Raw genomic sequence first — 12,544 nt, forward strand, 5'->3', positions numbered from 1 at the left:
CCAGATTTTTTGCGGTGTCTCTTGATTTATTTGAGTAACCAATGTCGCACATCCACACTTCCATATTTGCAGTCTCTAAACTTTCAGAGCAGTCGTGAGTTTATTTGTGGGTAAACACCACAGTGGTTTGAGGCCTGCCCTCATTACTGTTCCTTTCATCAATAAATCACAGTCCATCCCTGCTTTTGTTATTCGGAATACCAATCTGTCCTCATCACTTCCTCCGTTAATGCATAATATTAGTCTGATTTCTATGATGGAGTGCCCAAAGGCAAGATATTTTCTTTTCCTTTTTTCCTCGCTGCTCATCAACCATGACCTCGCCATCTCCTGAGGCGATGAACTGAGATTGTTCTGCTCATGAGGATTGACTGGCTAATCCAAAGCAATGCACTGTCAGATCAGGCAGAGGCTAGAGGCTGCCTCATCAGTCAGAGCTTAGGCATTACATCTGTCATCTGCCGCTGATGAATTTGCTATCAATAGCTTCTAAAAATTAGTTTGTGTGACGCAGGAAGAGGGAGACTCTGCTTTATTATTATTGACTGGCTATCTCATTTAAGATGAAAGAGTATTTGAAACACATTTGACTGTTTTACTCTGGCTGACGTGTGCAGGATTAGGTGTGACATTAATAGCATTGTGTAAAAAAAAATTAGATAGGCAGTTCACCTTTGCCTCCTTTGTGAAATAGTAGCTTTTATGTGAAACTTGCTGAAGCTATATAGCTCTATACTAATGGTGAATGCAGTGAGTCTTGTTTTCATATTTTTGCAGAGTCCAGCTCTCAGTCTGCAGAATGTAACTTATTACCTTGCAGTTATCAAAGCCACGGCATCAGAAAAAACATAAAAGTACTTTGCTTTGCAAAACTCTGAAACCTACAGAAAAACTACAACTTACAGTATTTTATCTTTCTCTTGGATTTTGCAAGTCGAGCTGATTTCATGAGGAGTTAGTGATTCTTCCTTCTTTTGAATGTATAGAAATGTTAGAAATCTAATAATAATAATAATAATAATAAAGCTCAGTCAGATTTACTATAAGTACCATAATATGTTCAGTAAACATGACTTTCAAGTTGCTGCATGAGACCTGAATAAACTCGGCTGTTTTCCCAATGTAGCGATAGTAACGTTAACCCACCTGACCGGCATTGTGCGGCGACAGGTGGGAAAGAGCTCTGTTACTTTATGCAACATGGATCCCAAGAAATAAACAATGAGACAAAAGGCACCAACTGGTCTGATGCCAGTACAGAAATGTATCCGCAGCCGGCACAGGAACATATATCCTCTACAAAGGTCTGACTGCACAAAACGGAGCTCCTTTGGTTGCATGACGTAAGATTAGACAGCAATGGTTTAAAACGTATCTGCATGAAAATTGATCCGTATGATAACTACACACAGTTAAGTGCAAAGGTTTGTAGAACTCCATAAACTCCCTGATTCCTCGTCCTGCTTGGATCCCCACCATTCCCAATTATGTCAGGTGTGTTTTAAAATCGATAACTGTTTATTTCAAGTCCACTCAAAGGGTTCCTGGAGAGGTTAAGCCATTAACCCGTGTGGCACGCATTGCGTCTCTGAATAGATTTCAGACAATGCTTTGGAAAATGGCTATTTCAGCAGGGATGGGACTCGGTCGCAGAGTCCAAAACAAATAAGAGGATGTGAGTTGTTGCCTCCCATCATGAAAGCACTTGCTGCCCGCATTCTTGACCCCGGCGGCTCCTACATCCCCCCCGTTCTTATTTCACACATTCCTGAACTGGGTTGTACTTTTTGTGCTTGCTGACTTGGTACAATGCCTGCTCCATTCAGGCCGAACACTTCCTCGTTCTTCTGGAGAGGAAATGTGTCTGAGGCAACGTCCAGACGTTATGAATTTCACAGACTTCAGCACATATTTGAAACAAATTTTAAGTGTCTCTCTGATGCCTTCAAATCCCTTGGATCTTTCAAGATTTTGTCATGTTTCATCCACAAATTTAGATTTTGTCCCACTGCGTTTAGCTCCATCCAACTTTTCATCAACTCTTACAGCTCTTCCCGTCTTCCACTTCACAACGCTGCCACTGGGACGCCAGTATGGAGGGCTAAAGTGAACAGCCTTTTTCATGTATTTTAGTTTTGATCCCATTTTACTGGAGCTTTTCCTTCCACTATTCCGCTATTTGATACGTTTGTTTATGTGTCTTTTACTAATATTCTTTCAACATTTACCTCCTTTTCTTGTTTTCTGGTTTTCTCACTTGAGCTGCACATCTTACACCAGAGCTGCTATGGCCCTTCTCTGATTATTGATTTCCTTGCCCAGTTTAGCTGGACAGCTGATTCTTTGTAGGTTTGCAGTTGTGCTATTTATATTGGTGATAGGTTGAACAGTACTCCATGAGCAGATCGAAGTCATGTGTTTCCTGGTCTTCATGATGCTGTACTTACAAAATTAGGAGATCGTGGATCTTTCCTGATACAATATGAGTAAGTTAAAGGGATATGCGACTTCCAACAAGGTGCTGCTTTTTATTTCTCTTTTAAATTTCCAACTTTATTTTGCTCTACAGCAATGGCAGCAAGATTACACAAGCGGATCCACAAGATTATCAATGTATCAGGAAAGAAAAAAATACTTCATTTAAAAACAGCACCGGTCATAACGCTCATTCATGGCTAAGGAGTCTGCAGCCAGGCTAATCAAATACCTCCAGTTGCATGATCTACTGGCTGTTAACAGGTCTATGGATGTGCGTGTCCCCCTCTACAAGTTGGCTGCATAAGAATTCTGCGGAAACAATAACGGCGTTAATTGATTTTGTCACCAGTAGCAAGCAAAAAGAAAAAAAAAAAAATGGAACTCCATCCTGTCTTTCCCTCCCACTCCCTCAAAAGACTGAAAAGCAATCTAAAAATGACCCCCCTCTAGACACTAGACACTTACTGTCGTTCTCCATCAATTCTCCACCTCCACAGCTGTTGCAGCCAAGTCCAATTTCAGCTGCCTCATGGCCAGTGAAATCTCTGACAGATTGCTGGACCATTTTTTTTTTTTTTTGCGTCTTTCGTTTCCGAGTCCCGCTGCTTTTTCTTACATGTGGGAGAGGAGGAATGTCGGGATGGAGGAAATGGTGTAAGACGGGAGTTTGTTGGGTACGGGGTGACATTAAGACAGAGACGGATAGAGAAAGCACCTCATCATGACACACTGTAGGAACATGAGGAAAGGCATCCAAAATAAGTTTGGAGTTTTCCTGGGAAACCTTTGGTCATCAAATAAACCCCCAAAAAACAAGTGAATTAAAATTTTGTGTGGAAAACAACTGAGCTGATCCTTTCTCATTTTGTATCAAATTTTTATCGCACCATTACTTCTCTTCATGAAGAAAGGATGAGTTTTGTGTCCCTGGAGAAGTGCTGATCTTTTTTTGAGCAATATTCCTACAATATCCCTTCATCCCAAAACTGTCACATAACAGACGCGGGATTATTTAGAGGGACATTTTTAGCCATTTTGCTTAAATCACGCAAATAGAAAGCGACACTGATCAGATTCATAATTCACCGCTCCCAATTGCATGTCAGCTGATTTATGGCTGCTATTATGCAAATGCACACACTTAGAGTGGCCGTTTAGATATGTAGCCGAGGAAGAAGGTTTTATTTACGATTTCAGTGAATCTTATTAACCGAAGTCGGTTTAAGGGATTGGAGAAGAATGGGACTGGGAGAGAAATCACAAAATGTACATTATTCAAGGATCACTTTATAAATATTCCTCAAAAGGTTCAGTCTAATCCCTCTCACTTCTCATCATAGTTAATGTCAAGGAGTACAGAAATAAATTATAAGAAGAACGGACAAGTTTTAGTATTTTAAAAAAAAGAAAATACTGCCATTTTGTTTGTGTGCATAGATGCAAATTAAAACACACTTTCTGCTTGTTTGTGTTATTTAATCAACACTGATATTTAAAAAGGTGAATCTGCACCTCTAATGTATTCATCTGGAAAAAGATAAGGGTATTTCATTGTGCATGAACATGATTTTATTCTTATGTCTTCAAGTTCATTCCTGTCTAAAGGAAAAGCTTTACTTTACATTCTGAAATAGTTTTCGAAATCTGGTAGTGGACCTAAAACCAGGAAAAGAAACCCAAAATGATTAGTCTAAAACCAAAAGGTCACAATGTTTGTTTCTAAAAACAGTATCGTTTATATCGCCACAGAACCCTCAGCTAGTACCTGTCTGAATATTATACTCAGAGCTCCGGTGAAAAGTTTCAGCTTAAGGTGTTGATGTCGATCTTCCTGCATTTCTTGTCATGTCCTCTCTGAATAGAAAGAGGTGACTGTTTAAAGAGGGGAGGAAGTGATGTCTTACTGAGCAAGTAGGCAACAGATAAAAGCAGCGTTTGACCTCCACCAAGGTCTTTATCTTGAGATTTGATGTTGGCGACAGGCTCACACCATCTGAAACTAAAAGACAACCTCGTTTTGCCTTGCGTACTTTGTTTGTGCTCACAGAAACATCTGTTCATGCAAGTGGTTTGTGTTTATTTGTATAGGGAGAAAAACAATTAGTAGCAAAAAGGTTGTGCTGGCCTTTGAGTGCAGCTGAAATGAAAAGTTTTTTGAGATATGTGGCATGTGCATAATATGGTAAAATGTGTTTGTGTTTTAATAGCATTTCATTTCACTCTTTATATGAGTCCTTGCTAGAATAGTAAAAAAAAAAAAAAAAAAAATTCTTTTTTTTCTAGGTCATTGTACTTTTATTTGTTATTACAACTTTATAATTAAATAAATTAAATGAAGGTCTGATGAAGCCAACAAGTGATTCCTCATCACACACTGTTTGCTGTTGCTGCTCATTCAGACAGGTGATCTTGCACAGCACGGCTCAGATGTTGACAGTCTTGTCTGCAATAAACTGTACGGATTTGGCAAGCTTTTGCTGAAGCAGTGGACAGCATACTTGTGCTACTCAGAATCCTGACAGCATTGAGTCACTGCATGCCTGATTATAATCAGGAAAGACACTGTATGAGAATTAAAAAAACCTCAGGGCAACACATTCACTTCTTTTGAGTGCTGTCTGATTAATGTCAAATCATATCTGGTATTAACCATGACCCCAAACTGTCCGGAGGGGCCAGCACAACTGACTGGGACCACAGAATCACAAGCTGGTACATCAGAAGTTTCTTCTTTGAAGAGACATCTGGGATTTCATCTGAAAAATTCACTTGGTATCAGGCAAACCTAGACTGTTCTGAGCAAGTAATAGGAAGACGTGTCTGTCAATCAAAGTCACAAATTAATTTCACCTGATGATACAAAACAAAGTGATAACACATAGAACCAGTTAAATGAATTTACAATGAATACTCCATTTATATGACGGAGTTGGAGGGCTCAGCAGATGAGAAACACAAACAAACACTCAAACAAATGTATCTTTGTTTTACCTCCAGTTAATTGATGTTTTTAAATGAGGGAAAAAAAAATGCCGTCATTAAAAATATTGGAATCAGAAGCTTCTCTGTCAGCTGTGATGTTATTATTTTTTTATGAATAGATTAAATATCTCTAAACATCTTATAAGTATTTGTTATTAGAAGTGATAGTCAAAAAGTGCACAAGCCAGACACTGCATCCAAATTACTCTCTCAAAGATGAATTTTATTCATATTTGCCTGTTAATGCTATTCCCCATAAAGTTATCTCTTGTTTTTGGAGCCTCTTCCATTTTTTGTTGCTTTGACAAAAGCCTTAGGTCAAATAAGAGGGGTTAATTTATTAAATTAAGATGAGTGCTCAGCCAAAATGTCCTGTGAAATGGGCTATATAGAAAAAAAAAAATAATCTCTCTCAATGTTTCCTGTAGATTGGTTCATTTTGCTCCAGCTGGCTGGTAGAGAGAACTCTTTTCAGGTATAAAATTACTGGTCTCAGTTAGATTAATTTTGTACATCGAAACTGATTCAAACAAACAAAAAAAAAAAGGATCAGTTTCAGTGTTTTTGTATTCCTTTCCGTAAATATATATAAATGCTTTTAAGTGAGAAAGTTTGAAAGTTGTTCATTCTGTGGTAATTTTGGTACTCTTTCTCACAATACAGTTTTTCTCAATTGCTTTAGTGCATTTATGAGGACAGGATTACAATTTACAACACTTGTCATCAGAAATGTTTCAATAAATTACTAAACAACGTCCCTCACGTGTACCCTGTTTGATAACATGGCAGAATAATAATTAACTGTCTTTTCCGTACTCATTCTGAGGCACTGACATGTTCACAGACACATTTTTTTACTTTTGAGAGATGAACTAGGGATTTTGAGAAATCAGGTAATCCATGGTGTTTTGTTGTTTGTATGGATTGCTTTGGAAAATGTACCTATTGTCTTGCGAATGTCAAAACCGAGTGTTTTGACATTTGCAAGACCTGCTATTTGGTGATTTGAGAAATGCACTGGAGCGGCCGAGACAAACTGCAAGCTCTTTTTCAGTGTCCCCATTTATCACCTTTGGTATTGCTGCCTTTGAACAATAAATAAAATCAAAATGTACGAAGTAGGCTAATGAATAAAAATTTGGGTATGTGACTATTTTTAGCTTTTAAACCAAGTGAGCTTTACCCCACCACCAATTATTTCCAAATGGGACAACTGTTCTGGTGTCCAGTAAAGGGTTATGCTAATGGAGTTGCTAATCACGCTCATTAATTAAACCTCCTTCTAATGACATTTCACTAACAAGTGTTTCTTTTTCTCTTCCAATCTTCTTCTAATAACCTCTTTTTGGTTAATTTTTATCATTCAACTGGCAGCACATCTCCTCAGTCGCATGAACTTAGTCAAATTAACGGACCTGAAAACCCAGAGAGGTAGGTTCTTATTATTCAGACGGTAAATTTATCAAACAGATTTATTTTATTTTCAAAGGAGGAATTATGACATCAAGCCCCATAAGGTGCTTGACGGTCAAAGCGGTTTAATGTACCGCATGTCCTCAGTTAGGGTTTGTTTTTAAAAGTCTGTCATGACATGATATATGAGTATTAGCTGCGGATGCTGGTTACTTTTACTCAGTTACAATAAGAGCTGCAATAGAGTTTGGGATCTTTTTACCAACTTAGTGAGGAACTTTGATATTTCTTGCTTGATGGGCCTCCGATTATGCCAACACAATTTATTTTTTTCTTAGAAGTGTGATATAGTTTATAATATAAGTCATGTTTCAAAATTAATGCATCTTAGTATTAAATAGCCTGCATACACCATGGCTCTTGTCCAACTCATTTTTTCCTTTTGCTGCAGATTGGGCTTGTTGTATTTCAGCTGCTTCTACGTAACTCTGCTGTGTTCACCAAAAAACGCAATTACGTGCGTCTGTGTTTTGTCTTTGCCGTTACTCAAACTTTGGTCACAAATTAATGTGACCAAAGTTTGGTCATGATGTGAACATTTAGTAATGTTCACATCATGACCAATCCAAAAACATATTAAAGTATAGACATGTTCCCCACTCTTTCTAGAGACACAAGTAAAAAAGAGGAAGAAGATGGAAGAAAACATAAGAACAAAAGGAGCGAGGAGTGATCTATCGTTGTTATAGTATTTAACAAATAAAAAAAAATTCATACTCTGACTCCCAGCACGTTTAAAAAAAATACTTCTTTCCATCCACATTGTGTTCGTACAGAAATACTGGAGTTGGGATGCAGAAATTTTCAGTGAAGTGGAATTTATGCAAAGCACTCTATAGCTTTGCAGGACGGGGCTGAGCGGTTTTCCCTCACTCCCATCTCACCCCTTCGCCCTCAGGATGCATGAAATCGAGCAGAATGAGTCCACCCGTCTTTTTTTTTTCTAAATCACTCTCTGTATGCCCTCATCTTTGCAAGCACATTTGTTGAGCAAAAAGAGATCATTTTTTCAGATAAAGGCTGATGTACGGGAGAAAACCTTGCCATTACTCTGTCATGGCTGCGTGAGAAACATGAGATGTTGTAGAAAAGAGCACTTTAACATTTTTTTGGCGACTCTTGTTTGGGAATGGTAAAACCAGCTTCTTACACTTTCTGTTTTTCATTTTAATGTTTGTTTGAGGTGTTAAGCACTTCGAAGCGTTTAGTGAATATCGAATGAATGCTGTTGCTTACAATTCCTGTCGCAGAGTAGTTTCACCACGCAGCCTCAAAAATAACAAAGTAAAGTTATTACAATCATTAGTTATTCTGTGAGTGTGAGTTATTCTATAATTACTATTATTGATTATAGGGGATTCAGTGTAGCTCTTACCTCAATCAAAATAAAACTTGTGACTTTCTGATCTCCAAGTCATTTGCGTTTCAGTAAGAACAGTTCAGAAAGCACTTTAGTGAACCCGAATAAGACTGGATTAGAGAGAAACCCTCTCTATCTGCTTGATTTTTTTTTTTACTTTGGCTTTAAAAAAGAAAAAAAAAATGGAGGTCAGCGGGTTTTCATTCAACTCTCTGAAAGCTCTCCTCTTCTCCTTTTACATTCTAGTTCTGCTGCGCGAAGAGGTGGCCCAGCTCCAGGAGGAGGTGCACCTGCTGCGGCAGATGAAGGACATGTTGAGCAAGGACCTGGAGGAGACCCAGGGAGGCTGCTCGGCTGACGTCCTGTCCGCCACAGAGCTCCGAGTGCAGCTGGCCCAGAAGGAGGAGGAGCTGGATCGGGCCAAGGAGGCTTTACAAGGTGAGAGGTCCAGACAGGAAACGATAAGCTGTGTGTTGAAGGTTTTCTTAAAACAAAAAGCATGAACAATACAGTCTCAAAACCTGCAAGCAACACGCCTTTCAAAATTTTCTCCACTATTTGAACCTTCTCAATTTAATTAATTTATTTTTTTTGTGACATTGCAGTCACTAACTTTAATGTTATTTTATTGGGATTGTATGTGATAAACTTACACAAATTAGCATAAATGGATGGATAATGAAAGTGTGGCAACACATCAACCAAATCATAAAATTTTGTGGTGGCACCATCCTGATTTGGAGATATCTTTTCTTGGTTGAAAGGAAACCTGTTAGACTGCAAATTGCTTAGAACTTTATATTAATGCAGAAAATGACCGCATACAGAGAGCCAATGACACAATAAAATGTTTTGGATCATGGCATGTTCATGTATTGGAATGGCCCAGTCAAAGTACAGACCGAAACGCAGTTGATAATTTGCGAGACGATTTTAAAAAGTTGCATTATTTTCTTTCCACCACTCTATGTTGGTTTGTCCCAATAAAACCCAATAAAATAAATTGAAGTTTGTGATTTAAACATGTCAAAATGTGAAAATAAAAATTTAAGGGGCTTACATTTATTTGGAAATCATGATTTGATTATTAGTTAGGAAGATTTTTGGAATTCTTTGAGAATAACTTTAAAGGTATCAATTAACAAAAGGCTGACCAAGCTACATGTTTTCCCATATCAGATATCTAATCCATCACTTATCTCATAAAATATTCAGATCTTTATGTATCTACCAGTTTCATTTAAACCAGCAGCAGTTTTCACTTTAATCGTTTGGCTGTCCTGCTTTGATTTACCGCCTGCCACTCCCACTCTTGCTGTTTCACTTCTGCCGCTTTATTTCCCAGCACCGTGATATTGACCACAGTGTCTGCAACAAACATGCTTCATGGAGTCCATTAACTGCATTATGAACCATTAGCATGCGATCTGCTGGACAGATCATTTTGTGGCGTACCAGTTCTTTTACTTTTTACTTCTTCATTCACTTTCCTCCTCTTCCTCCTTTTCAGCTCTATATGAACATTCAATCAGAGTTTCATATGCATTTATCTTCTGCCTAAATATCAGAAAAATCTTCGGGCTTTGAATTGTTTATTTGAACTATTTGTCTTTCAGAATGGACTGAATAATCAATGTTCGATATTTTTGACTTTAGAAGCATGAGTTTGGTGCACGAAATTCTGTAGCCCATAAAATCTTCTGGGCATAATTTTTACTAGACCAATTTCCATTATTTTTATTAGAAATTATAGATATTACTAAAATTAGTTGGTTTCCTGGCGTTGGTGCAGTGTTCCTTTGTTTGACAGCTTGATTGTGATCAAATTCGCCTGACTGTAAAACTTTTCATTATTTTGTCCATGTTAAAATGTTTCATTGTTAAAATGTTAAAATGAGTAAAATGAACAAATAACATCTATATGAGAGTTTGTGTAGACCTCTGAGCTGAACTGCTGCCTGCTATAAATATTGCACCACAAACTAAGATTCAATCATTACTGATGGATTCTGGGTATAAGATTAGTGATTGTAAACCTGCAGCACAAAATACCAATCAGTTTAATTGTTAACTATGTCTGTGAGGTCACACATGGCCTCAAATACTGAATAATCAAAGTCACAATTCAGCTTGGAGCTCTTCAGAAAACCACTCCACGGTTCATGTTTTGTCTCTGTTGGCGTCGGCCATGACAGGCTGATTCTGTCACACTATTAGGGAATTTTTCCAAGTGGGAATATTCTCACAAAACTGCAAAAAATACATAAAAAAGAAAAGAAGAAAAGAAATTAGTTTCTGCCAGGCACTGCTCGGTGGATTGCAGGGCTTCAAGCAGGGATGTCATCAGAACAACAATGAATCATTCTTTTCAAAGAAAATATCACCCATGAAATGAGGCGGAGAGCAACGCTATCGTTTTGGATCGCGCAAAAGAACACGACCTGCTGTCAGGAGATTTTGTTGCTGCGACATTTTCGCTCGACACCAGCAAGACTGGAAGATTTGAACTATAAACAAAAAGGGCTGGATGGAGAGCAGGACGGAACACGCATTAGATAAATATGTATCGCTCCCACTTTGATGGTTAAACATCTCAGCAGACTCCTGGCAGCCCTCCTACCCTCATTTGCGTGACTCAGACCTTTAATGAAGGCCAAAGCCGACCAGCCCCTGCAGGCTGTGACAGTAATCAACCACTAATAAAAGCTTGATAAAAGGGGACTTTGGTTGACTTACAAGGTCAAGGAACGTTAAGCTTGGTGGATCAGTTCTGCAATTAAAAGAGGGATGAGAGAGAACAAAAGGAAATTGGTTGTTGAGATGTTGAAGGTTGGTTCTCTCAGGGTTAAACTGAAAGGGCGTGAGCTTAAAAGAGAAAATGCCCGTGTCAATAAGGTTTTCTTGTGTACTTGTTTGGCATGAAGGTGATTTTATTGGAGGCATAGACAATAAGCCAGTGTTTAAGCTATACATTGACCAGAACGTGACTCATGCACACACATTTGCATTTAAGAGGCACCAGCACAGCAAATTCTGCAGCAAATCAACACTATGCCGAGTCTATTTGGTCCTTCTCAGAATTGATGTTAATTTAAATATTTTCAGAGCAATAAATAGTGTCGATTTAACTCTGCAGAATTTGTTGTGAAGGAAGATACGTCTATTTGTGTTCCCGTTTTTCTCCTGAACTGTCCAGGAACAGGAGGAGCTGCATCACAGCTCATGTTTCAGTCTTACTAAATCTTCATTAATTGAGAGTTTTTATTGTTGCACACTTAAAAGGCATTGCTTTTAAGGCAGCTATAAAACAGCAGCACCTTTTACCCATTGATTTTTTTTTTTATTTTATTTTAATTTTCTTGGCTCATAAGTTGACAATTTAGGCAAAGTTCCAATTTCTTTCTGCCTTTTTGGTGTATATTTTTTGGTTCTACTTTTTGCCACAAACTTCAGTATATTTTATGGCGATTTTTTTATTTTTTTGTAACAGACATTTCTAATAATATAAAGTCTGTGAAGTGGAATAAGATATTTGCAGTGTTCTTTACAATTAAGAATCTAAAAAAAGTGGTAAGTATTTTGAGTTTAGGCCTTCTTACACTTTTATTTCCATCCATTGTCTATACACCCTTCGTCCCTAATGGGGTAAGGAGGATTGCTGGTGTTTATCCCCAGCTAACGTTCCGGGTGAGAGGTGGGATCACCCTGGACAGGTCGCCAGTCTGTCGCAGGGCAACACAGAAAACAGACAGGACAAACAACCATTCACACACACACTCACACCTAGGGAGAATTTAGAGAGACCAATTAACCTGACAGTCATGTTTTTGGACTGTGGGAGGAAGCCGGAAAACCCAGAGAGAACCCACGCATGCACAGGGAGAACATGAAAACTCCATGCAGAAAGACCCCCGGCCGGGAATCGAACCCAGGACCTTCTTGCTGCAAGGCAACAGCTCTACCAACTGTGCCACTGTGCAGCCCTCACTTTTATTTCACTTAATAAAATTAATTGCTTTCAGAAATCCTTGATTAGTAAATTTTCTCTGTGTCATTTAGTCCCAGTATAGACATAGCTGTTCAGTGAAGGCATCAAAGCTAACTGAAGATTTGCAAACTAACAGCTGAGTTTAAATTTTATCCCAAGCTTTGGACATTTCCCAAAGCAGTTTTTAGTCCTTCATCCTGAAATTAAAGATTTTGGCAGAAATGGTAGATCACCAAGACATAGATTTACCTGTAAGCTCCAAA

The 12,544-nt window shown here is 38.3% G+C and overlaps 1 protein-coding gene across 3 annotated transcripts in view; it reads left to right on the forward strand.

Annotated features, from left to right (window-relative positions):
• Positions 1–12,544, forward strand: part of LOC122836154 (kazrin-like) — a 157,303-nt gene that overhangs the window by 120,274 nt on the left and 24,485 nt on the right. For all 3 annotated transcript variants that reach the window (XM_044125882.1, XM_044125899.1, XM_044125890.1), the window contains one exon: positions 8,540–8,731. In XM_044125882.1, the coding sequence (XP_043981817.1) occupies positions 8,540–8,731 (192 nt within the window). The remainder of the gene's footprint in view (positions 1–8,539; positions 8,732–12,544) is intronic.

The sequence above is a fragment of the Gambusia affinis genome, linkage group LG01 (genome assembly GCF_019740435.1).
Source record: "Gambusia affinis linkage group LG01, SWU_Gaff_1.0, whole genome shotgun sequence".
NCBI classification, from domain to species: Eukaryota; Metazoa; Chordata; class Actinopteri; order Cyprinodontiformes; family Poeciliidae; genus Gambusia; species Gambusia affinis.